Genomic DNA, 27,489 nt, shown 5'->3' with positions numbered 1-27,489 from the left:
TCAAGTTGTGATGCTCAGCACAAACATTCTTGAGTTCCTCTGTGACAGAGTTCCCCAACATTTCCAGCTTTGCGGACTGATGGGGGAGGGGGAGAGGGGATGGTTCCGTAAATGGAGCATGCATGGACACATTTGCCTGCTGCTTGCGCAAGTGGGGGTGTGCATGCACACTCACCCGCCACTTCCGCAACCCAGTTCTGAATGGCTCAAAGCCCAGTAGTGGGCTGCGGGTTGCTTTTCTAATCTGAATTTGGATTCATCTGCCTAAAGGTTTCATGCAGCTTAACTAAAATGATAGAATATCATCTCTAAAATGATATTCTCTTTTCCTTCACAGTCTCCAATATACTATTTATTTTATTTATTTGTTAAATTCTTATGCTGCCCATCTCACTGATGCAGCGAGTGATATTACTATTCTTGACCTAGGGGAATAAGAGGGTATGAGGTTGCAACTCCTCTAGAAACATCAGCTAATATTGATTATTTGAATTATTTGGCTTATAGATAGGTGATGAAACTAAGGCTGCTTTGCTAATTTTGGTAGATAACCTTTTGGGGAACTGGATGCAGAGAGTATAGCACCATTGATTCTCTTGGAATTGTCAAACCATAGTTGCAGCATAGTGGAGTTGCATCCTCAAAGTCATATCCTGTTGTTAGATTATTTCCAGAAGGTGTTGTAAGGTAGTCTTAATTTAGCATTACAGGAGTCTGACCAGTTCTTTAAGTGAGATATAGATATATAGTCATACAGGTAGTCCTTAACCATTTGTTTAATGATGGTTCAGAGTTACGATGGCTCTGAAAAAAGTGACTTACGACCCATCTTCAAAATTACTACTACCACACCACCACTACTATCACATAATCAGAATTTGGGCACTTGATAACTGAATGACATTTATGACTGTTGCAACATCCTGTGTTCTCATAATAGTGGTTGGTGACCTTCTCAGCCAGCTTCTGACAACCAAATCAGTGGGGGAAGCCAGATTCATTTAAGAACAGCATGATTCATTTAATGATCAGGTGATTTGCTTAATGCACAGTGAAAATGGTCTGGTCATGTGATGACTTGCTTAACGACCCCATAGTGATCAAATTTCTGGTCCCAATGGCAGTCATAAATTGAGGACTACCTTACTTCCACTAAGTCCTGGAAGTAATCAACTGCAATTTTGAACTGAAGTGCCTTTAATTTATTGTTTTGTGTTACCCAAATAAAGGGTAACACTTGAACAATACATAGATTCAGAAAAAGATCTGAATCTGCTCACCTCTGAGCAATTACTATCCCCCTAATGAGCAGACGCAAATGGAGCACTTATTCTAAAAGTGGTTTGAAGTGCTGGCCAAGCTCAAAACCAATTGATGTGTCTACACTTGTAAGACAAAAAAAGCAGACTTAAATGTGCTTCTCCTGCTGATATTTTGCTCAGCAGATTTTCTTAGAAACATGCCCTGTATTTATCTGATAATGTTCACGTCTGAATGGGTTTGCTTTGCAGGAATTTGTACAGATAGGAAAATTGATCTGCATACAAGGTATTTGAAAGGATATTTCAGAAAGGATAGGCATAGGATGTGACAGAATTCTGTCCCCAGCGTACAAATGGCTAGAAATAGCTATTTTTTTTCTCATGTGAAATGATTAAGAGAAGCTACTAATATTATTTTACTTTGGGTGCACAGGCCTGTGATGCATGGAAAAAAGAAGCAGAGGAAGCTAATGATCGTGCTAGTACAGCAACCCTAGAATGTGAGCTTGCCCGGGAGCAGAGAGAGAACTTGGAACTGCAAGTCAAGAAACTCCAGGAAGAAATCGAGCAGATCCATACTGGCCAGGACCCCCAATTTCTGCGCTCATTCTCTGATTTAGATAATCTCTCCTTGTCCATACTCTATAATCTCCAAAAACAGTTGCGTGCCAATTTAGAAAGAGTTGATAAGGTGAGTTTGAAATGGAGGTATGGAGGTTTTACTTCACATTTAACTCGTGATGGATTTTTAATAAGTCAAATAAACAATGAAGTTTAAATGTTGGGCCATATTTTTCTGGAAGGAATACATGTTTCCCCAAAAATAAGACTGGGTCTTCTTCCTTTTTTTTTGCCTCCAAAAGAGGCACAAGGTCTTATTTTCAGGGGATGTCTTTTATACTCACCTCCGGCACGGACAGTCCCTCCCAGCCAGTCCACTTCTGACCGAAGGAGCAGCTTCATTCTGCAGCTGCATTCCAGCCTGCATTTTGCAGTCAGGCCTTTCCAGAAGGCCACTGCAGCCGAGTACCGAGCTATGGATTCAATCCATAGTTCAGTTCTTGGCTGCGGAGGTCTTGCAGAACTGAGCTATGGATTCAATCATGGTTGATGTGACTGTGGAAGGCTGGAAATGGCATAAAGGTGAACCAGGTGAACCATTTGGTTCTCAGCTGCAGTGGCCTTCTGGAAAGGCCTGTGACTGAAAAATGCAGGCCTGGCTGCAAAAGATGCTGCGGAAGAAGTGGACCAGTGAGGAGAGGCCTGGCTGCAAGGTAAGTGAGTGTGGGGTGTGTGGAGCAGCTCCACACCTCTACCCCCATCCTAGCTTGATTTTTAGGTGTGTGCCTCTCCGCAAAACACTTATTTTGGGGGTAGGGCTTATATTAGGCCCACCCCCACCCACAAAATCAAGCTAAGGCTTATTTTCAGGGTAGGCCTTACTTTCGGGGAAACACGGTAGTAGAAGATTTTTTATCAGGAGGCAGCTCTTCTCAGCAGAAGAGAGAATTGGGGGTGGGGTTTTCTTCAGGCATAACAAAATACAAGGAAGTTGCTCTTCAGATCAAAGTCCTTTTACCTTGAAAACAGGCTCAAGTACAGGAAGTCCTCAGTTTATGACATGTTATTTAACTATTGTTCAAAGTTAAGATGGACCTCCTGTAAACTACTTACAACACATTTCTGGAGTTACAACCTGATTGCATTTTGGGCACTTGGCAACTGGTTCGCCTTTATGCCATTTTTGGTTGGTTTCTGACTTCTTGGTGCCAACGAAAATGCTTATTGGAGAAAATGGATTCACTTAACAATCACCATGTTCATTTCATAATGGCAGTGTTTGCTTACAACCCTTGTAAAAAGAACAGTCCCATGATGCCTCGACTTACAACTGCAACAACTTAAGTCTCTAATTCCAGGTTCAATTATGGTCATAAGTCAAGGACTACCTGCAATGATTAAAATCTTCTCTCTAATGGCAGAGAGAAACCAATTATTTGGTTTCTCTCTGCCATTATTTTAAGAGACTAAAGGCAAAAAAAGGAAATTTGGTCATAATAGTTTAAAAAGGAAAAAATATTATCCTTACAAAAAAATTCTCCAGTTATATTATATTTTAGTAATGTGTAGTGTCTAGTTAATGCAAATACTGTAGGAAAATCATGGGAAAAGTTATGAACCTCTTTCACCCCAAACTGTAAATAGTCAAAAGATACATTATACATTTTTTTTGCATGAGCTTCCCCTCAGCCTTTAGTTCATTTTGTTTGGAGTTGAGGAGGATGAGGATAAATTCAGTCATCTGTTGATTAAAAACAGTCTGCCAGTCTGCTTTTATGCTTGGCAGTAGTTGGTAACCTATTCTGCATCATGGAGTAGTAACTCAGTCTCCCAAGCTGCTGGTGGCTTTCCAGTGGTGACATTTAACCGTGTGTGTGCACGCGCGTGCGCGCTTTCACTCAGACAGCAGAAAGCTCCCCAAATGAAGCAAAAACTGCATCATACAAACCCAGCCATTTTTACCTTATTTTAGGGGTTATGATGGATTGCCAAAGTGGCTATGGATTGCCCATCCCTCATATTCTTTATGGTTCCAGACCGGACCATTTTTCATCTAACAGTTTCCTGGATAAAGGGGTTAGTCCCATTTATTTGACAGCTCTGCTAAGCTGCAAAATAAATTCTTGAAAGAGGATAGAGAAGAAGGAAGATGAAGAAGAAGGTTACCGTATTTTCCGGCATATAAGATGACCCGGTGTATAAGACGACCCCCCTACTTTTAAGAAGTTTTTCAAGGTTTTTTGTCTTATACGCCGGAAAATACTTACATGCCCTGCCCTCCCTGTCCATCGTAGAGGAGGCGAAGGCCCGACTGGCCCGAGGCGCAGCGTTTCCTGGGCGGCAGGCAGCGCCGGAGGGCAACCGCCACCCCGCCACGGCCAGCGCCCCTCCTGCTTCCCCCCCCCCAGGCCTTGAACTTCTCCCATTCGGCGCAGGGCGGGGCAGCTCCGCCCGCAGCCTCTTTTTCATGTGCCGCTTCCCTCTCACCGTCAGCCGAGGCGCGCTCGGCTCGGGCTCTCAGTCCCTCTTCCCAGCCGGCTTCCCGCCCTGCCCCTCATGGAGCTGGACTGGGCGTGTAGCCTCTCGGTGTGGCTGCTTTTCCTGGGCAGCCTGGCGGTGCGGCTCCTGCGCTCGGACCTGTTACTGAGCCAGTGGCTGCTGCTGCGCATGGGGCTGCTGGCCGTCCTGCAGGCGCTAGGCCGTCCTGCCGCTGCCCCTCAGCGCCGCGCTCACAGCGGCTGCCTGCTGGCTCATCTCGGCCAGCACCGCCCGGCAGAAGCGCAGCATCGGACAGGAGCAGGACTTCCCTGCCGGCTCCCGTCCGACGCTCTTCCCTCTGAGGCAGCTGCTGCCTCAAGAGGGAAGAGCATCTCTTCCCTCTTGAGGCAGCAGCTGCCTCAAGAGGGAACAGCGTCGGACGGGAGCCGGCAGGGAAGTCCTGCGTGCGCGCGCGTGTGCAGGACTTCCCTGCCGGCTCCCATCCGACGCTCTTCCCTCTTGAGGCAGCAGCTGCCTCAAGAGGGAACAGCGTCGGACGGGAGCCGGCAGGGAAGTCCTGCGTGCGCGCGCGTGTGCAGGACTTCCCTGCCGGCTCCCGTCCTACGCTCTTCCCTCTTGAGGCAGCCGGGGAGTGCGCGTGTGCGCAGGACTGCCCTGCCAGCTCCCACCAGACGCCACCCACTGATTTTCCGACGTATAAGACGACTGGGCGTATAAGACGACCCCCCAACTTTTGAGGTGATTTTCATGGGTTAAAAAGTTATCTTATACGCCGGAAAATACGGTATCTACTTCAGTTAGAGGAGTACGAGACTGGACTGGTACATAGAAGAATGGGCTAATGAAATGTCCTTCTCTTTTAAATCCCCCTCCCCCAGCCCCTTGGACTGCTCCTTCAGTAGTTGCCTATTGAGCGTAGAACAGTTGTCCTTGAGGTCCATTCTGTTTTACTAACAATCCCCCTTGCTTCTCCTTTCTCCCACCCCGCTTCTTCTCTTTTCAGGCAGTGTTTCAAATGCAGTCGGTGAAATGCCTCAAGTGCCAGGAAGAAAACCGGGTGGTACTACCATGCCAACACACTGTGCTGTGTGAAACCTGTGCCGAGGAGGGTGAATGTCCCATCTGCCATCCCAACAGGCCACTTGCTCTCCAATCGTGACTGTACTAGGACATTTGTTTAGCATATCACATAGAATTTTTAAACTTTTCTCAGATATATATATATATGTCTATATATATCTGTGTGTGAAAGTGTGTGTATATATGTACGTATGCACACACACACACATAAAAACAAAATATTAGTTGCAGAGCACTTTTTAAATACTTTGCATCTCCCATTTAAAGGATCCCTGCTCCCCATCCCCACAGTCCCATTAATTCTAACTCATTAGGGACTTTTAGAGCAGTTTTTTAATATAGATCAAAGAGCCATTTGCAAAATCTGTTTCTCCTCCCGCCCTTTTTTATTTAGGAAGTAATCTTTTTTTAACCTTTTCTGGAGAGATATTTAGAGGGCGGATGAAGGATTGGACTTTGGGGAAGAGAAAAGATAGAAATCAATTTTCAATTCATGTCTTCATTTCATCTTATAGTATTTAGTATTTTTATTTGTATCACAACCATTACAGGTGTGCAAAGCCTTTGAAGCAACTCTTTTGCAATGCCCCCAAAAGGCAAGACATCTTTCTTTGAATTGCTAAAGCAGCTTTTGCAATGTTCACTTCAGGAATGGCTTTCAAAGCTTCTGGGTAAATCTTGCAAAAGATTAATTTGCTTTAACAATTGGAAGAGCAGTGCTTTCTTCTTGCGGTGTGCTTTCCGAAACGCTGCTTTCACAGGCTCTGTGCAGCCATAATAACCTTACCCGTGCCCGTCAGTAGTCCCTGCTTATGAGCCTCAATTATTCTGCATTCTTGTGGCCTCCAGTATTGTGAAAGTTTCTTGACTTGTCTCTTGGAAAACCAAAGGTTCCTTTTTTGAAAGTCATTTTGCATACTTCTTTAATCCTGTCCAAGGAATAAAAACACAAAAAAACACTGTAGAGGTAAGGCCAATGTTAAGATACTTTTTGTCATCACCATTACTCTGCAGTAAGACTTTGAGAAACGTTTGAGTGGGACTTTGTAAAGAGTAAAGTTCTAATTTGTAATCTGCATTATCATGGAAGTGGAGAAGCGCTTCAGAATCAGAGTTCTTTTTGGTCTGTCTAAGACGTTTGTAACTCACCAAACAAATTACAACCCATTAAATTTCCTAGCTTTTGCTTACCTGCAGAAATTGAGCATTCTGGTTAAAAAAAATCAAATTACAGATTGCAATACATAGTGGGCTGTGCTTGGCTTGGTTATCCAACTTGTTTAGTATTGAATACTTGGTGTTTCTTGTCAGTAGAAAGAAACAAGTCAACACATTTCCTTTATCATTCTTATCTATGAATGATGCCCTTACAAGTGTTGTATTTAAAAGCAAACTATTCTATAGTTCAGAGAAGGATGGCTCTTCGTGCATTCAGAAATCGGGAATATGCAGATTTGCAGCACAAAATCACCTTTCCTGAACTGTGCAGCACTTCATATTGTTGGTAAGTTATCACCAACACAAACATAGGCAGAATGTCATAGAGAAGATAGTTACTTTCTATATTTATATCTGCCTATCATAAGGCAAAGTGGTTTCTTTTCCTATCTTTATCCACATTTAATACAAGAAAGCATCTGATAAAGTTTACATAGCATAGCTGAGGACTTGTTAAGAGTTGCAAAATGAACTAAACTTGGATTCGTTAAACTAATAATTTCTGCAGAAATACAGAGATTGTAGTGGGGGGGGGGAACAGAAAAAAGACAGTTTTGCAAATGCTTAGAAGCCCTTGTATGTGTTTGGTTGCAGGATGCAAGTTCTCAAAATGTTTCATACTGAAAATAGCTAGAAGTGATGAATACAACAGTGCGGGATAAAAATTGATGAAGAATGTAAGATGTCATAATATCCTCCCTTGAGATTAGTTAGCTGTTTAGGAGTTAAAGTTCTTAATCCACTTTAATTTCTTGTGATAGATTTATCATGAATACCACAAGGCCACATTTCACCACATGTAAGAGAAAGAGAAGGGAAAGTTGTGCTCAGAATCCACACTGCTTCAGTTCCAAAATACATTCCTTTTTCCTTATTACTAGGAAATTTTCTTATTTCTTTGAAGTTTCTAAGCTTTCCTTGAGCATCTACATTAGGTGTTCTTCAGGGATCAATTATGTTAACCCCATGCTTCACTTAGTCACCTTCTTGTGACCATTTTCTTGGGGATGGGAATATTTGTTGAGCCTGCACAGGAGATACCCTGTGTTTGGAGAATCCAAAGAATGATTCCAGAGAGGAGAGGAGATGGTTCTTTACTCTCCTGCACTTCTATTTTGGCATTTATACCGCCAATGAGAAATGTTTTCCTTCCTACTGCTCTGCTTTTCTTCACAAAGTTTCTCCTAACTTTGCTCTTGTTTAGCATCATCATTAACTTCCCTGGTTAACTTGATGTAAGTGCAAATTCCCTTCTTGGCTGAGTACCTGCCATCCAACAACTTCAATGAAGATGGTGTATATCATCCCCAAATGACTAAAATGTCTGAATCTCTAAGCATGTTGCTTGGCATGGACTTACTAGAGAACTATATAAAGCAGACAATATGGGCAATCCTTTGTCTTAGACTGAAATGACCATTCTTATCATCCACTTTCTGGATGCAGTGCATCCAGTCCAGAGGAATAGGTAAGTTTGGCTTGTTGTTAAAACAGATGGACAGTAACTAACTGTCTTGAGTCCCAGGCAACAGTCAGCTGGGTTTGCAGGTGTAGTCATTTATTTCTCATGCTTTTGTGGGCCAGCATGAGTTAAAAACTTATTAAAATCAGTTTTTTTTAAAAAAAAAACAACCATGGAGTAATTCTAAGCATGTTTACACAGAATTTAGCCCAACTGAACTCACTGGAACTTGCTTCTTAGTAAATGTGCTTCAGATTGCAGCACCAGCGAATCACTTCCTTTGAGAATTCCTTTGCACTCTCCCCAGAGTGTTTCACAAAGGAGCATCAACTCACTGATTATGTTGATAGTTCAATTATGTGTGTTAAGTTCTAAATAATGCTATTGGGGCCTAAATCCAACTGACTTTCATTGAAATTTATGGTTTGGAATATTTCTGTTTTAAAACTTGTATCCAGTGAATGTGTTGTCCTACTGTCCCTGAGTGGTAGAGCTCTCACTGCAGTTTGTTCTTATTCAGACAGCGCGACAGCTTCCAGACAATAAAAAGCAACAGTCCAGTCTAGAAGGACTCTAATCTGCCACTTTGCACTGGGAGTTGTTTAATGTGTAAAAGTGTAATATTTAGATTTTAATCTTACTCCCTTGCTCACCAGTCTTTGCTTTGTTTGCAGTAGTTGACCCACTTTTCCCTAACCTGAAAAAGCACTGGAAACTCTTGTCTTCATAAGAGGGATCCAGCCATTCACCATCAAGATAGTTTTTCCATATGTAATTCAAGTACATTAGATTTGCTTCCTTAATTCCGCCCTTCTATATTTGGGGGGGTTAAATATGCATTCCCAGATAATCTCAAAAGTGCAGCTCTGGTTAGGTTTTTTTAATTAACTTTTATGTTTGATAAAACTGCTTTTTTCAATGTGTATGTTGTACTAGTATCTGTTGTTTTCTTCATTTTTTAAAAAAAAACACTTAATTGGCTTTTTTATGTATGGAGAGACACTGCTGGCTGATTCTTGTAGCTGTGTTGTTTTTGGTTATAGCCTTTGAATGTCTGTGCCATGAGGCATCCCTGGTCTCCCTGGTCAGGAAACATGCTTCAGTCTTAAAGAAAGCTTGTTTGTTTAAAATATGTGAACATTTTTTTAAAAAAAATACATACAGATACACATACATTTAAATTATGGGGAATAATACTCTGCTGGAAATGTACTAAACTATTTTGGTAACTAATTTAAAAATAATAGGAAATAAAATCTTTGAATCGGGTCTATAGTGTTTATACAGAATTGCAGCCATTTGCAGATGCTCTGGTGGTGACTGATTTGTAACACTTACTTTTGTAAACATTGTGTTTTATTGCTTCCTCTGCCTTTCTATGTGATTGTCCATAGTGAATTGTTGACTTTGTGGGATGATCTGATTTACCCTGAATTGCCATAGCTTTATTAAATTTAGCAGAATCCTTTGGGAAATGTATCACCAATACACTTGGTGTCACTTAAATTTAGGTGTTTTTTTTTTTAAAAAAAATCTTTTCCCAAGAACTGACAACTCTATACAATATTATTGATTACCCAATTCCTATCCCCAACTCCATTAGCAAATTGCTGGTGAAATGTGAAAAAGAAATTGTGTGTGAAGCTGGCTATTTACATGCATGCCACAACCTACTCTGTCTGTCTTATTTTGAAGGACCAAAGAATACAAGAAAATTTGAAAATTTCCCCATTCTTATAAATAGCTTAACAGATTCTTATCCAATTATGTCCCTTTCACCTGCCTCATAGATATCAGTATTATACATGGGCAAGAGAATATAACAGTAGATTGGTTTTATCTAAACCCGGGAATCAGAAGGACAAATATATCTCTATCCCACTCTTTTAAAAAGCACTTTTTTAAAATAAGATGCTAGATTTCTATGAATTTTAATATTGAAAATGAAATACCTGAAATGTGAATGTTTTATTAGTTATCAAGTGGAAAAGCAAAAATGGCTTCTCTGTTTTTTAAAGATTTAATTCTGTATTAAATTTCTGTATAGGCAGTTTTGTTTACTGGGGTGCTTGAGAGCAATTCTGCTCTATCCTGCCAGCAATTGTCCATTAGAGGATCTGCGCAGTTCCTCTCTTTTAAACCAACAGATTCTATAGTTTCTGCCTGTCAAAAATTGGGTTCGTGAGTAAATCAACCCTAATAAAATGCTGAAGGAATTGTGTTTGGATTATGGAATTCCCCACACAGTTGAGCATAAAGCCTCTCGTCTCCCAACTCTGGTTTTTTGAGCAAAGTCTTTACTAGAAAAATGTAATGCATTTCCGCTCTCCAAAGGTCTTATGGAGTTGGAGGTCCAGCTATTAATACTATTCACCAATCCAAACTAGACATTTTTGTCTTGCTCTGGATATGAGAAAAATGAATATTGTATTATTCAGAGAGATCAGTAAACCTACTATAGGAGGTAGAGGGTAATTGATTAATTGAAGGGAAGCCTCTAAGTGCCCACATGTGTTTCTTCCTTTCAAGATGAATCGTTTCGTGAGGGTGAGGGATTGCACCTTTCAGTCAAGCATTGCTCCCCATCTGCTGGGCTCCAAAAGAAGAAATAGTGGTCCCCTTGCCCATGTTCAATGTTGCAATTCATCCATGGTTTAATAAATCCAGGGGGTGCATACCCTCTCCTCTTCCTCTTGTCCAGCGCAACTATGAAAAGGAAGTTGAACTCATCTACATCCGTTTGAAACACTCAACAGCTTGCTGTGCTGTTTGAACTTCTACAACTACCTTTAGTGTTAATTGTGATTAATGGAAACAAACCATCATTAAAACATAGTTTGAGAAACTAGTTATTTTTTTCACTAAGGTTAACTGCAGATTCGTATTTAGACATAATACAAAAATGTAATTAGTCAAAACTCAAAAGTAGAAGAGAAACACACAAGCTCAAAGCTAATGTGGGTCACCTTGTTTTATTAAATCACAGTTAATTCATAAAGACAGAGCAGAAGAAAGATTCCACATAGAAGTCTTGCAACTATTTCCTAAATATAGGAAATACATTTCTTCTTTTTATGACCAGTGTGCGTGAGGGAGTCTTTTAATTCCCTCCCCCCCCCCAATATATCAACCTTTGGAGTAATGCAATGAGAACATAGATGTTTCTGGTGAAAAGTATTATAAGTGAAGTGTTCCTCAAATATGGTAACTATGGATCAAAAATCTCTATGGGGCTTCCCCACTTTGTAGCTTCCAGTGTTTTAAACAGAATGTAAATAATACAATATAAATTCTTAAAAACTACACACTGCAGTATTTTTGGTGGCGCTTCTTGACCAGTCTCTTTCCTTGGATTTTCCATGGCTGGGAGGGTGGCTGGTGGATGGAGAGCCATTCCTATCTGTGTAAAAATCAGCCAAAAGATAATAATAATAGATGGTGTGTACAATGTGGTGTTTCATTACATTATTATAGACTGTAATGCGGAACTGTGATTTCAGCTATTGTTCTTTCTCGTACTCTGTATATATGTGTGTTTGGCTGTCCAGAAACCTAATTTTAGACACACTTTCTTGGCAAAGTGAATTTGCATGTGGAGCTGAAACAAAATGCAATCTTATGTCACAATTTCCAAAGGCAGGATGGATTTTTTAGAAGACAATAAATTTTTTTATTTTTTTGCTAAGAAAAAAAAGGTAGCCATTTTGTTTGTGCACATGTTCGTCTGTATTAGAATGTACTTGTGGTGTCACTTGGATTTTAAGAGAATATTTACTTCATGTTTAGAAGGGTTAGGGAAGTAAGGAACAATTCCCTGCACATCATTGATAAAGTATCTCACTAGAACGATTTTTTTCTATTCAAACTTCACAGAAGTAAAAAGATAGTAAGTGATGGCAAAGCCTGACAGAGCTTGTGGCTGAAGAGTATTTTGTGGGTTGTATGCTAAGAAACCTACCTATCACCTTTTTAGTTTTTGATACTATGGAAACCATAATACGGTTTTGGAGAATTCTGAAGACAGTGTACAGTAAAATGAGTTAATATTGTATTCATATGCTAAAATGAGTTAATATTGTATTCTATAATTCATTCCCCATTCTGTATAATACAGACGATAGGATTTTAGGATGTTTTCTAAAAAATATGTTTATGGTATAAATACAAAATTAAAAGAGACTTGGGCTTTTTCTCAAATCCTAAATTCTCATTCTAAAAAAAAAATAGTCGTTACTGCCAGTATTCCCATTTCTAAAGAGTCCACAGGGAAAACAATTCTAGATCTAAAAAAGTCTTCCTCCTTGGTGCTTTGTAGTGAGTACCTCTTTTGTTTTCTTCACACAGTAATAACTTTGGTACTGCACCCAGAGTGCAGCAGATTCAGTAATAAGTAGGCAAACTGATTTTCTTTCATCCAACTGCCTAAAATCTCAAATTACACATTTAAATTTTGCTGTTTGAGACATTAGAAGTTATTTAGGTTTAGGAGTGGGTTGGTTTTGGGCTTCATTGTAGCAGCTTCGTGCCTTCAGGCAGGTCTTTGGTTGAAATTGGTCCAATAGCAATGGCTTTGGCTTTTTCCCCATTTTTTGCCCTGCCATAAAATGAGAGTATGGATAGGGGCAGCAATTTTGGCACTCCCATTCACTAGTTGACTCTAGTGAATCTTTGTAATGGCTGAAGATGACACAATTGCCGGCTGTTGAAGACTTAGCATGAAGGACTCAGAATGGTGAGTGGAGATGCTGGCTTTCTGGAAGTTTACTCAAGCAGCTTTTCAACATCCAACTGTAAATAGTGGAGAAGTCTGCTAATAATATTAGCTAGGAATTTTTCACATTTCTTCATTCCAAACTGGTATCCCATCTATCTTCCCATCACTTTTGAAAAAAAAAAGGCAGGTCTGTTTAATAAACCGATTACTGTACTGTAATATCTGTCTCTTCATATGAGCTGGACAATTCTTACTTAAATAATTCTGCTAATTTTAAGATTGGCGATTTAAAACTGGAGGCACCATCATGGAAATTCAGCAATCATAAATTTAATCATACTGAGATTTATTGATAGCAGGATAAATCGTAGGTAACTTCCGAGTCAGTAAATTAGGTGCAGTACAGTCATTTGGATTGAAATACAGTCCATAATGATATTTGTATTTGCAGATTGTATTTTATTTCTGTCTGTAATGACTCTGGTTTGTCTTCCTTGGTGTGATGATATTTTAAGGTGCTCATCTTTGGCTCAATATGGTCCCATTTCATACAAGGCTAAGAATAGATGGTGGCTAATTGGACTGTGGGATGTTCACTCTGCATTAGTAAATATAGCTCATGGAATAGGGTTTGTAAGGTGGATAGCTCAGGAGAGGGCCAATCAAAAATACCACAAGACACTATAGAATTAGCATGAAATTATTGAGTTGTTTCTATAGTAGTTTCACATTCTCAGAGCTAGGACTACAGCAGGTCAGAGTACCATGACTTTGCTTTATTTCCTACTGAGCAATTGCAATTTTTAAAGTAAATTCTCAAGGTGAAAGAAGCAGGACTGTATTGACTCCATTTCTTAAGAAGCTGGATATCAATCTTTTTGGTCCTTAACCTTTGCTTAGTGCCATTGCAAATGATAGGGAGAATTCATTCATTTATTAGATTTCTATTTCTTCTGCCTTTATTACTTTATAAGTAACTTGAGGTGGCAAACATACCTAATATTCCTTCCTCCTTTTTCCCACAACAGCAATCTTGTGAAGCAGGTTGGTCTGACAGCAAGTACTGTCCCAAAGTCAGCCAGTTGACTTTAATGCCTAAGGCAGGACTAGAACTTACAGTCTCCTGATTTCTAGCCTACTGCCTTAACCACTACACCCATCTGGCATGATTGTGTTTCCTGATGTTTCTGGAACTTGTAATCCCAACACTCTGGAGGTTATAAGGCTGAGGAAAAGAAATTCAACTGACCTTTAAAAAAAGGGAAATCATTGGTTCAAAGTGGTTGTGAAAATGAGATAGTCAAGCTCTTAGAGGAGCAAAGTTCTTATTTCAAGTCTTCCCAAAACTCTGGCAAATTCTTGGTGGGGGGAGCAGAAGAGAAGGAAATTTTCCATCTCTCCCATGCTTTCCCCTTCCAAAACTAAGCTGAAAATGCTGATGTTTTGGCAAAAATCGTTTATTCCTAAAATCACCTGCACTGGGTGTTGCATTAATTTTTTAAAGGAATTGCTGCAGAGAGGACAAATGATCAGCTTGATAGCCTAAAAGTCAGCTAGGATTAAATCCATGGCAGGTCAATCTATAGATGGAACCATATTATTAGCATCACTTCTTTGACTTAGGAAAATTTCTGTTCATTAGAATTTTTCTCCCCATTTAGACATCTAACAATTGGCTTTTCAAAATATTTTTGACCTTTTTGCCCTGTAAGGACTCCTGTATAAACCAAGCATTCATGAATTAGAAAGCTGTCTTTCTTAGGAATCGGTAATTGTTTAAAGATGACATAGCAGTTACACATATTGATAATATTTTCAGTCAGTAAGAGGTACAGTACTATATTTGACAGCTGATTTAATTTATTCTTAAATTATCTGGAATGCACCATTGTTTTGGAGGACACCGAATTATTCAGAATGGTGGTTTAAATCAAAGCAGCCTGAAATTGATTTCTCTATGCAAGGTAAACAGACAGCTGAATTGAAATGAAATCATATTAAGCTTAAGTTGAATCACATCAAGGCTAGGGAGATTCCTAACTTTTCATACGACACATATAATAAATAATAGCAAGTCTCTTGGAAATAGGTCTGCAGCAGTGAAAGGCATGCCAAAGTTGATAATGCAATGGGTTGCAATTCAATGAATCCATCTATATCCTACTAAAATCCATTATATGTTTAACTGGGCAAAATGGTGCATTTTGGGCAATTCTTGAACCAAGATACCCCAAATGAGCTTACTTACAGAATGCATCCAAAATCTGGGACCCATGACTTCTAAGGGAATGAAATTTGGGGAAGTTTTGGCTGTTCCAGTGCTACTGGTTGCTACTGTGGTCATGCGATCTTCATTTCCAATATTCTGTGACAGTTTCCCAGCCAATCTCACAATCCCTCACTCCCTCCTCCACCCAGCAACAGCCATTATCTGCCTACTAGGTAGGGAAGAGATTAAAGATTTCTGGTGCTCTCTGCTCTCTGCCAGATTTCCTCAAGAGACTCAGTGGGGAAGCTGGCAGAAATCAGAAGTTGCTGCTGCTCCCACTGCTTTTTTGCCCACCCTTGGTAATCTGTTTCTCATTTAAATAAGGAAATCTCTCTGAAACAATGATCCCCTGGGGTACATGTCTTATATTTTAAAAGGAAATGGAAAATAAAACCCCTGGTATGATAACACTTGTTTTAGAGCTATTGATGCTGATTGAACTTTTAAGTAAGGATGTCCCAGTTGGCAAAAATACTATCAGTACAATCACTGTCTTACCGATGGCAGAAAAATACTAAGTAGCAGGAACACGCTATATTTACAGGTAAACTTGGGATAGTGACCAGCTAAAGGTAAGCATTTCACACAGCATATGAGTTATGGAAGGCACATCTGCAATGCACAGCTGTGACTAGCTTGAAAGCAGATTTATTTATGAGGAGCAGATTTAGCAAGTAAGGGGTTGACTCTTAAGCGGTATGAACCCTGAGGCCCAGCTGTGCTCTCTACACTTATGCTCGCCTGCGAATCAGAAGAGGCCTGCTAGGCTATGCCAATTCCCAGAAAAATAGTAACATCTGCTCTGGTTGCATCTGTAGCGATTTAGGCAGCAAGTCTTTCTGGAAGCAAATCTGCCTCCAGTGCCTTTCTGTGACTTCATAGATAAGTGGTTTAGAGCAATACATTTTAACCTGCCTGAATCTTATTAGTGAAAAATGTGCTCTAATTATAGGTAGGAATGTTTAAATACCCTTAAATGCATTTCAGGTCTGAGTAGCCACATCTACACTCTTGTGGAGAGAATAAAGAGAAGTGGACCTAAGGCTACAAATATGCAATGCTGTTTTCTAATCCTGTGAAAAATCTTTGAAGTATGAGGGCTTTAACATACTTGAAGCAGCCATCATGAGGCTTTGAACTCTCCCTTCCCCCGCTTCTTCCTAAAGATTCCTTTCTCACATGGTGAAACAGTGTGCCCTAGTTTTATTTAATCATTTTGTAGTCTTGCTGTTTCTGATGGGAGAGGGGAAAAAACAGCTGAGAACCTTAGTCTATTTAGTAATTTTCTTTTTTTAAAAAAATGGAAACCTTGTTTAACTTTGGACACTGGGGCATGAAAATGGGATCTCTCAGAAGGAAGAGCACATGAAGCTGTAATATTGTCATGGAAACACGGGTCCTGGCACAGAAAAATTATAAACTTTGAAAAAACTGAAATGTATTTCTGAAACATTACTTGTTTTCTTTCATGCCCCTGAATTTATTTACCTGAGACTAATTCACAGCAGCATGACTTTTTCTTCATGCTGTGGAAGCAAAGACATTTTGTTGCCCTCGTCCTCCGAAATTCTGCTTTTGTAACACATGTCATCTCCGGCCTCAGTGATCCCCTAAGAGAAAACTAGCTTACAGCTATAGCAAGAACAGCACAGTTGGTAGAGGAGAGGATTGTACAATGATTATTAATTCATCCATTGCTTTCAACCAACCGCAAGGGTTTTTCAGACTTTGCTGAGTTGCCTCTGCAATTATGAAAACGGTACCCTGGATATAAAGAGACCTGGGAACTGTTACCAGCAGTTTTTCAGGTGGTTTTTTTTTAAATCAAGCTGCTTTAGCAGAAGGCAGTCCCAGATTTTGTAACAGGATAGATAACACACCCATTTTTTTTCTTCCTCCAAAATGTTTATTTTCTTTCCCTCGTGAGCCCCTTTCCCATGCCATCTGGAGCCCAGAATAAAAATTTCCTGCAGAAGGTCCTCAAGAGGCTCGTCACAAGCTTCACTACTCAAGCAGCCTGGTTCTTCCCAGCAGAGCTGCATTGCACACATAATGACGAGCATAGATCAGCTTACGACAGCCTGCAGCGGGTTCCGACATTCCCCATCTTTTCGTACTTTCCAAACTCCTGCAGCAAAGAAAGAACATGGAGTGGGGAGTGGGCTGGGTGGCATGGCTCCTTCCTATTATTGTCTCTTAGATGAAAATACATCAGTTGTTCATTGATACACAACCGGCAGTTTCAATCTGCACAGATAAAAGAGCCTCCAGTGTCTGGTTTGTTGCATCAAAGCCAACAGGAGGAAGAACAAGAGCCTCATGGCTTCCTACACTCCCGTATGATCAGCTGTTGCCATGGTAGCAGAACTTCTGCTGTACCTTGCTTCAACCTGTGCTTTAACCCATTTTGCTTGACTGCATCATGCCAGCTCCTTGGAATACTTTGCTCTTTGTCTGCGTAGCTTCACAAAGGCCTGTGCTTCCTTGTCTCCTTTCCGGGTCCCCAGGAGCTTCAGGATATCATTGCCTAAGAGAGAACAGATGATATGCATTTCATGGAGGTACAGCAGTACTGCTATATTAGTATGCTTTTCTCAGAAAATTAGTACAAAGTCAGTTTCCTGCCAAACAAAGTTCCATTGTTCATTACCCAGCTGTCAACAGAGAAGCTGTCTAGATGCTTCTGAGCAAGGCTTTCACAATAGAATTTTTATTGTATACCATGATAAAAAAAGATGCTGAGGCCTTAGAAAAAGGGCAGAGTAGAGCAACGAAGATGAAAAAGGGCCCGGAGGCTAAACTGTACAATGAACATCTAAGGGAACTAGGTATGTCTTCCCTAATGAAGAGAACACTTAGGTCTGACATGATAGTCCCCTTTCAGTACCTTGAAGGGTTGTCCTGGGGAAAAGGGGGTATACTTTCCGAAGTGCCTGAGGCAGGACAAGAAACTGTGTGAAAGCTCATCAGAGGAATTTCCTGGCAGTGAGAAGAACTAGTCAATGCAACAGCTTGTCTCACGGAATTGTCCGTGTACCATTCCTGGAGGTTTTCAAGAAAAAAATTGGACAACCATTTATCTGGAATGGTATAAGGTTTCCTGCCTTGGGTTGGAGAAGAAGACCTCCAAGGTCTCTGCCAGCCCTATGATTCTGTGTGCAAAAATGACTTGGCTTCTTCCGTGCATTCCCAAGAGGAGGACATTGCTCAATTTGGTCTTCGGTATTATGCCTAACTCACTACAAATTTCTATTTGTATGTGTACTGTATCTGTTTGCCTGCTTTTTCTCTACTTCCTATGGAAAAGTCTTTGAAAGTAATATAACTTTTGTGCAATTTGTTTTGATTGGGGATGCTCGGTTCCTTGTGAAAGCATATATGCTACATGGTTATCAATCACAAAAATTGAGAGGTATAATTTGGGGAAAAAACTTCTGTAGAAGTAAAAACTAGAAATACTTAGTGGTGGAAAAAAGTGTATTAAAATAATGGACATTAGTGAATAATACATATAACAAACAAGGCACAGTTTTCTTTAAAAGAAGTTGTTTTGATTTCCTCCTCTAGCCCTAAACATTTTCTTCTGATCCCCTTTAGTCTTGAATTAATCTATGTTTCAGCTTGGGAGAATCTTAAAGTACATTTTTAAAGGAGTGGATAAAGTGAGATTTCATTGCTAATCTAATGTCTTTAGTGCAAGGAACTTAAAATGCATAGAATCAAGAACCATAGGAAATCTGTACTTTTTCTATGAACCTTAAGAAAATTCAAAAGCAACCAGTGATACCGGCTGGGATTTGTAACAGTCACTTGGATAAGAAGGAAAGAGCTAAGAAAGAAAAAAAATACAGTAATCAGCAATTTGGAATCGTTTTTGCAAAATGCCCCGAGTTTATCTTTCCCTAAATGCCAGTGGAAGCCTTAATCCTCACTTCATTTCATCATGTGCTTCATCCTTACACTACTCAGCACATCTTCAGTGCTCAGCCAACAGAAGAAAATGTGCTCGCTATATAGAAAGAGCAGCAAAACTGACCCCCTAGAGCAATTGAGGAGAAGTAGGTGGTGGGCACAAGACTCACAAAGCATGGCCAGAGGAGTAGGGAGAGATGAAATCCCGATCCCTACCAATGGGAAATCACTTTATCTGCTACTAAACTGTTTTTGCAATTGCTGAGGCAATAGGTAATCAGCTTATCTTTCCAAGCCCATGGTGTGCTAAGAATTTAAAACCTGGTATCTACTGAAATCTTCAGAAAATATCCACTCTCAGTTTAATAATGCAAAGCTTAAATCAAGTTTTAACCCATTAATGAAAAGAGAATTGCATGTACTGGTAATTTCCCTGTGGATGGAAGAAGAACAAGAGCAAATAAGTCCATTTTCAGCAAAACAGATTAAAAGCAGGCCAACAGAATTTTCTTAACTCTACCTTCCTTAAAGACATTATAAGCCAAACTTTTCTAAGGTTTCATCTCATCATTGCAACAGGTTACTCAGAACATACAAAACACATGCGGCTCTTGATGCTATGTCACTTTTCAATATTTCAGTATTTCAATATTTAGTAGTAGTATAAAAAATCCTGGAAGTATATTGAAATATTACAGCCAGTTTCTTTTCCACCTTCACAATTACTTGAGAGAAGTGGTACAGTAAGATGTTTGTGGGCAAGAAATTCATCTGATATTTCTTCTTTTTTTGATAGTGTACATCTCCAATTGCTATTCTACATTTTATAGTTATAAATGTAGCATCCTATATGATTTTAGAAGGACATTTACCTTACCCATTTTTTAATGGAATTTTCAAAACAAAAGATATTTCATGCAAATCTATATCATTGCCTGACAAAGGTAAAAGAGCCACCAGCTAGATTAAAATGACTAATGAATTAATTCCTCAATTTAACATGCTATAACTTCTATTTTAATTCACGACCTTCTCTCCCTTTCTGTAGCAAAACATAAATAATATAATGAATATTCTGGTTTGTGCAACAGAATAAATAAAATTGTTCTTTGATCCTGTTTGAGATGGATTCTTAAGCAGAATGTTTTTGTTCCAGAGGATAGCGTGAAGGACGAGAGAGATAGTTACCAGCAGTTCCCGGATGAATTAAAGATAAACGGATCTGTGGTACTCTGGATGGGTTGATTGACTCTTCAGGCTCATTCACTCCCAAGACCCTGCAGAGTGGGAGGAAAGCTTCTCCTTCCAGGTCATTTTTTCCCAAGGTGTCATAGTCAAACACTGTAAGCAGCAGACATGCTCCATCTTGCTGGCATTTTTCTGGAGGAACCAAACTGTAGGGAAAACCCATGTGCCAATGGTGAAGTCATGATACCTCAAGTCTTCAAATAGAAATAAGACAACTTAATATATTATCACCACCTCCACCCCCAATGGGGAACAGAGGTCAACCTCATAGGCAGTTTTCTTACAATACAACCGTGATCTCTACAACATGTCACCCAAAGGAAGATGAGGAACATATTAAATTCATGCTCTAAGTAGGATAGCTGTGTAATCTTGGAAGATGGCTATAGTACAGGAAAGAGGAGTGGCTCTTCATACATACAACTCAAAGGCTTCATCAAACAAAGGGTTGAGATTGTTCTTTATGCACTCAGTTGTCCGTGTTGCAATCTCAGGGAACTCATGATGTGGCTCCAGAGTGAGTTCGATGAAGGGGTCACTTAAGCCTATATTGGGGGAGGAGAAGGTGTAGAAGTAACAGGAAAATAATTCAAAATCTATTCATCTATCATGAACATTTGTTTCTCAAAAAAGCCTCCAAAGTAAGCCACATTCACTTAGTATTCAACATCTTGTAATACACAAGGTTAGGACATAAGTAGGTGAAGTTCTTATATTGTTCAGTTTTATTAGAATGTTTGTAAACTGAGTTCAATGGAATGGAATAGTTCTTTATTGGTCAAATATGATTGGACAACCAAGGAATTTGTTTCTGGAGCATATGCTTTCAGCATACACACAAGCAACAAGTGATAAATAATACATCATAAAACACAACCAACAAAGTTATAGTCATAAGATATCAACAGGAGTAGGTAATAGGAAAGAAGAGAAGGATAATACCGGTAGTAATACAATCCTAGTACATGGTTAGATATCTGTAGGCATAGACAGTGCTATGGGAACTATATTTTAGCAGAGTGATGGCATGGGGGGAAAAAACTGTCTTTGTGTCTAGTTGTTTTGGCATGCAATGCCCTGTACTGGCACCCTGAGGGGAGAAGTTGAAACAGTTTATGACAGGATGTGAGGGATCTGCAGATATCAAGCATCACTTTCTTTTCCAGTCCTTTCCTGTATGATATGGAGTAGATGGAGCTACTGTTTTCTGAGTCATTCTATTGGTCACTCTTGAGTAGGGCTGACTGTTGATATGCAACAATCCTCTAACATCTAAATCAAGGATTCGGGGGAAGTTCTTTCTCACTCCTGTTAACTAATAATGACAGTCCTGAACGTTACATACATACTTCACAACCTGATGTTCCCCAAATATTGAGAACTGCAATTTCCTGTCTTCTGCTATGCCAGGGGAAAATTATCTTCATTGCAGTGCCAAGATATCTGGATGTGAGGTTGGGGAAACTTGTATGTGCTGTATTGCTAAACTCTGTATTTTCAAATAACCGAATCCTCTTTTCCTTCATGATCTTTTTTTCCCCTTTTGATCTTTTTCATTATTAATTATTATTATTATTATTATTATTATTATTATTATTTATTATTATTATTATTCCAGGCTCCTGGAGCACAAAGTGTGATTCATAGCAGCTTTTTAAAAAGACAAGCACAGCCACTGTACTATTTGCAGAGTTTCAGCATCACTCGGTCAACATCCTCCTCTTCTGGAGAGCTAAATGAAATGCAGGCAGCCCATTCTTTTCTCCACTTAAGAAGGCACCAACAGGACTTTTGACATCTTGGCATCGTTCCCTAACTGTGTGTATTGACATCCTTAGAATAGACACATCTACAGTTAAGAAATAAAATGTTGGAGGTGGCTTATCAGATAGAACCGCCTTTGATTTTTAGTGGCTAAGATTGACTGAGATAGGGATGCGTTGAACATTCATTTTTAAAACTTTCCTTGATTTTCTCCAGTACTGATTTTATTGGGAAAGGTAAAATACTGCATTTGTGCTCTGACAATGGCTAACACATCCAGCTCCTTGCTGGCTAGAATGCCACAGCAGAGGAGAAAATCTACAGTATGTGTTTGCACAGAGCAATATGCTGTGCAAATTGACACTGACAAAAAACCTAGGAATAGTATACCAACCTCCACCACACATGCACCCTTGTAATAACCATTTTTTATTATTTCTATATAACAAAACATAACAGTACAGAAGGATGTGACAGTTCATTCATAAAATATATGGTCTAGACTGAGTGGGGGTATTCTCTGCAGAACAGATTAACGTGATCCTAGAAAATTAAAAGCTAGTTTTGCTGTCTTTGAATTCTTAGCCTGTGGCTAGATTCTACAGTAAAATCAGTTCCATTTGAATCAAGTCTGTCCATAAATGTCAATAGGTGGCTACACTCAAAACTAAACAGCAATATGCTAGATAAGTGTATCTCTAAACTCATCCCCTTCATGGATTACTGCCTTGTCGTGGCGAAGGGGCTTGCGTAATTCAATGAAGCTATGAGCTATGCCGTGCAGGGCCACCCAAGACGGACAGGTCATAGCTGAGAGTTCTGACAAAACGTGATCCACTGGAGAAGGAAATGGCAACCCACTCCAGTATCTTTGCCATGAAAACCCTATGGACAGTACCAAAAGGCAAAACGATATGATGCTGGAAGATGAGCCCCTCAGGTCGGAAGGCGTCCAATATGCTACTGGGGAAGAGCAGAGGGCTAGTACTAGTAGCGCCAGAAAGAATGAAGTGACTGGGCCAAAGCCGAAAGGACGCTCAGCTGTGGATGTGTCTGGTGGTGAAAGGAAAGTCCGATGCTGTAAAGATTTTTTCTCCATAGGAACCTGGAATGTAAGATCCATGAATCAAGGAAAGCTGGACGTGGTCAAACAAGAGATGTCAAGACTGAACATCGACATCTTAGGTATTAGCGAACTAAAATGGACAGGAATGGGTGAATTTAATTCAGATGACCATCAGGTATACTACTGCGGGCAAGAATCCCTCAGAAGAAATGGAGTAGCCTTCATAGTCAATAAAAGAGTAGGAAAATCAATACTGGGATACAATCCTCAAAATGACAGAATGATCTCAGTTCGAATCCAAGGGAAACCATTCAATATCACAGTAGTCCAAGTCTATGCCCCAACCACCAGTGCTGAAGAGGATGAAATTGACCGGTTCTATGAAGCCCTACAGCACCTTATAGAACTAACACCAAAAAATGATGTCCTTATCATCATGGGGGATTGGAATGCTAAAGTAGGAAGCCAAAAGATAACTGGAATAACAGGCAAGTTTGGCCTTGGAGTACAAAATGAAGCAGGGCACAGGCTGATAGAATTTTGTCAAGAGAATACGATGGTCATAGCAAACACTCTTTTCCAACAACCCAAGAGACGGCTCTACACATGGACATCACCAGACGGTCAACACAGAAATCAGATTGACTATATGCTCTGCAGCCAAAGATGGAGAAGCTCTATACAGTCGGTAAAAACAAGACCAGGAGCTGACTGTGGCTCAGACCATGAGCTTCTCCTTGCAAAGTTTAGGCTTAAACTGAAGAAAGTAGGGAAAAGCACTAGGCCACTCAGGTATGAATTAAATCATATCCCTGTTGAATATACAGTAGAGGTGACAAATAGATTTAAGGAATTAGATCTGATAGACAGAGTGCCTGAAGAACTATGGACAGAGGTTCGCGACATTGTACAACAGGTAGCAACCAAAACCATCCCAAAGAAAAAGAAATGCAAGAAAGCAAAATGGCTGTCTGAGGAAGCTTTGCAAATAGCTGAGGAAAGGAGGAAAGCGAAAGACAAGGGAGAAAAACATAGATATGCCCAATTGAATGCAGAATTCCAGAGAATAGCTAGAAGAGATAAGAATGCCTTCTTAAATGAACAGTGCAAAGAAATAGAAGAAAACAATAGAATAGGGAGGACCAGAGATCTTTTCAAGAAAATTGGAGAGATGAAGGGAACATTCCATGCAAAAATGGGCATGATAAAGGACCAAAATGGCAGGGACCTAACAGAGGGTGAAGAGATTAAGAAGAGGTGGCAAAATTACACAGAAGAACTATACAAGAATGAGCTTAACGTCCCTGATAATCACAATGAGGTGGTCACTGACCTCGAGCCAGACATCCTAGAATGTGAAGTGAAGTGGGCCTTAGAAAAGCTGAGCAACAACAAAGCTAGTGGAGGTGACAGTATTTCAGCTGAGCTATTCAAAATCTTAAAAGACAGTGCAGTAAAAGTGCTACACTCAATTTGCCAGCAAATTTGGAAAACTCAACAGTGGCCACAGGATTGGAAAAGATCAGTTTACATTCCAATTCCAAAGAAAGGCAGTGCCAAAGAATGTTCAAACTATCGCACCATTGCACTCATTTCTCATGCTAGTAAAGTCATGCTTAAAATCCTACAAGCTAGACTTCAGCAGTATGTGGATCGAGAACTACCAGAAGTACAGGCAGGATTTCGAAGAGGCAGAGGAACTAGAGATCAAATTGCCAACATACACTGGATCATGGAGAAAGCTAGGGAGTTCCAGAAAAACATCTAATTCTGCTTCATTGACTATGCTAAAGCCTTTGATTGTGTGGATCATAACAAACTGTGGCAAGTTCTTAAAGAGATGGGAGTACCAGACCATCTTATTTGTCTCTTGAGAAACCTATATGCGGGTCAAGAAGCAACAGTGAGAACTGGACACGGAACCACTGATTGGTTCAAAATTGGGAAAGGAGACTGGCAAGGCTGTATACTGTCGCCGTGCCTATTTAACTTATATGCAGAGCACATCATGAGAAAGGCAGGGCTAGATGAATCAATAGTTGGAATTAAGATTGCTGGAAGAAATATCAACAACCTAAGATACGCAGATGATACTACTCTAATGGCAGAAAGTGAAGAAGAACTAAAGAGCCTCTTGTTGCGGGTGAAGAAGGAGAGTGCAAAAGTTGGGTTGAAACTTAACATTAAGAAAACCAAGATCATGGCATCTGGCCCTCTCAATTCCTGGCAAATAGATGGGGAAGAAATGGAGGTAGTGACATATTTTGTTTTCCTGGGCTCCAAGATCACTGCAGATGGGGACTGTAGCCAAGAAATTAAAAGACGCTTGCTCCTGGGGAGGAAAGCCATGGCAAATCTAGACAGCACACTAAAAAGCAGAGACATCACCCTGTCGACAAAAGTGCGTATAGTCAAGGCTATGGTCTTCCCAGTTGCAATGTATGGCAGTGAAAGTTGGACCATAAGAAAGCCTGAGCGCCAAAGAATTGAGGCCTTTGAACTGTGGTGCAGGAGAAGACTCCTGCGAGTCCCTTGGACTGCAAGGCGATCAAACCGGTCAGTACTAGAGGAGATCAACCCTGACTGCTCTTTAGAAGGCCAGATCTTGAAGCTAAAACTCAAATACTTTGGCCACCTAATGAGAAAGAAGGACTCACTGGAGAAGAGCCTAATGCTGGGAAAGATTGAGGGCAATAGAAGAAGGGGACAACAGAGAATGAGGTGGCTGGATGGAGTCACTGAAGCAGTAGGCGTGAGTTTAAATGGACTCCAGAAGATGGTGGAAGACAGGAAGGCCTGGAGGAACGTTGTCCATAGGGTCGCGATGAGTCGGACACGACTTCGCAGCTAACAACAACAAACTCAACAGTGCAAGCAAGGATCAATTTCATGCCCCACACTAATGAGGCTAACAATATATTTCAAATTATTCAGCAATTTAGCCCAAAAGTTCTCTTACCATTCGAGTCCATGGGAAGAAGATTAACCGCATTGAGTACTTCAATGTACAGTTTTTGTTCTGAATGACGGTAAAAAGCTTTGATAGTCACAGCACCATATTTTTCAGGAGTGGCCTCTTCCTAAGAGAAGAACAAGAGAAAAACTGTCAGAGAAAATGATGATGTGCTGTCAAAGATAAAAAGGCCAAAGTATTAAGGAAGCCAGAAGATAAACCATCTATCCAAAATCAGAAAGTCTGATACCATTGCATTATACAGTTTTATAACTCATATTACCTGTTCCTAAATAATGAATAAAATAATTAAACTGCATAATTTCCCATATTAAAATGATTGATCATTGGGTGGCTTAATTCCTCTCTGGCTAGCTGATTATCAAAGGGTTAAATTCCAGCATCCATTATTTATAGCCAGCAGGGACTACGATGAGGGAATGTGATATCTGGAAGGTCACATTGTCCAAACTTCATTTTGCTTAAATAGGTATTTTCCCTTTTCTATATAGCAATGTGTGCATGTTTTTCTTTCAGACCATTATCAATTGTGGTGGGTAGATTTTAATTCCATCCTGAATAGTAATAAAAAAATAATGTATTTTCTACAAAAATATTTAACATCTGCCACTGATCATGTGGGTGTTTTTTAAAAATCAAACAGCGCTGTGGTTTTTAAATATAGTGATCACATTTTAAGAAGCCTGAACCACTGCTGTATCTCAGATTGTAAATACTGTTTGATAGTAGTTTCTTCTGATCTATGCAACTAATTGCATAAAAAAGTGCAGTTTTTTCATATATATTTGAAAATGTGTGCATCTTCTCTTAATTTACACATTAACAGAAACTGCCCAATAACAATTTTTAAATTGCAAATAAATTTCATTTTGTTGACAGTCTTGTTAAGCATGTCTTCCTGATAAGATATTTTCTAACACAACAATCACCACTTTCATATAATTTTACTTAGTTTCCCCCCCAAAGTTAAACTAACAAGGGTGGGAAAACGTATGCTAGTGCAGAGGTCTCCAACCTTTTTGGCACTAGGGACCGGTTCCATGGAGAGAGGTTTTTCCACGGACCAGAGAGTGTGTGGTTTTGTGTGCTGCCTGCATCCCACGGATGGGGCTTTGCTTGTTTGCTGGCATGCTGCGGCCCGGTACTGGTCCACGGACCAGGGGTTGGGGACCCCTGTGCTAGTGGACTTTGTTCAATGTTAGTATTTTCTTCACTGGGAAATATAGCAGGAGCAAATGCCTAAATTGTTTCTACCAGTATCATGGCAGAATTTTTATCACTCTGATTGTGATGCTTCAGTATACTAAGCTTGAATAGGAAACAATACAACTAAAAGAAAGAAAGAAATTCTCATGGAAATTTCAAATACCAGCTCTGTCCCTTGGTGATTCTGGCCAATTCTAACACTTCAAATTTGAAGCTGTAAATCAGTGGTAGATAGCCTGAAGTTCCAACATCAA

General features: G+C 40.0%; 2 protein-coding genes across 5 annotated transcripts in view; one reads left to right on the top strand and one right to left on the bottom strand.

Moving 5' to 3' along the window:
• Positions 1-26,907, top strand: part of UNK (unk zinc finger) — a 90,191-nt gene extending 63,284 nt beyond the window's left edge. For 2 of the 3 annotated variants that reach the window (XM_083353914.1, XM_083353913.1), the window contains 4 exons: positions 1,696-1,953; positions 5,326-7,297; positions 21,844-22,001; positions 26,123-26,907. In XM_083353914.1, coding sequence (XP_083210040.1) covers positions 1,696-1,953; positions 5,326-5,481 — 414 coding nt within the window. In that variant the 3' untranslated portion in view covers positions 5,482-7,297; positions 21,844-22,001; positions 26,123-26,907. The remainder of the gene's footprint in view (positions 1-1,695; positions 1,954-5,325; positions 7,298-21,843; positions 22,002-26,122) is intronic. The other variant, XM_083353912.1, reaches the window with a different exon arrangement.
• UNC13D (unc-13 homolog D) overlaps positions 16,364-27,489 on the bottom strand; it is a gene marked incomplete at its 5' end in the record, with an annotated part of 62,330 nt that continues 51,204 nt past the window's right edge. The window contains 5 exons of one of the 2 annotated variants that reach the window (XM_083353911.1): positions 16,364-17,193; positions 17,445-17,592; positions 20,166-20,371; positions 20,647-20,770; positions 26,015-26,135. In XM_083353911.1, coding sequence (XP_083210037.1) covers positions 17,486-17,592; positions 20,166-20,371; positions 20,647-20,770; positions 26,015-26,135 — 558 coding nt within the window. In that variant the 3' untranslated portion in view covers positions 16,364-17,193; positions 17,445-17,485. Of the gene's footprint in view, positions 17,593-20,165; positions 20,372-20,646; positions 20,771-26,014; positions 26,136-27,489 lie in introns of both variants that reach the window. The other variant, XM_083353910.1, reaches the window with a different exon arrangement.

The sequence above is a fragment of the Vipera ursinii genome (genome assembly GCF_947247035.1).
Source record: "Vipera ursinii genome assembly, chromosome: 2".
Classification (NCBI taxonomy): Eukaryota; Metazoa; Chordata; class Lepidosauria; order Squamata; family Viperidae; genus Vipera; species Vipera ursinii.
This window is presented reverse-complemented; position numbering and strand designations above follow the sequence as displayed.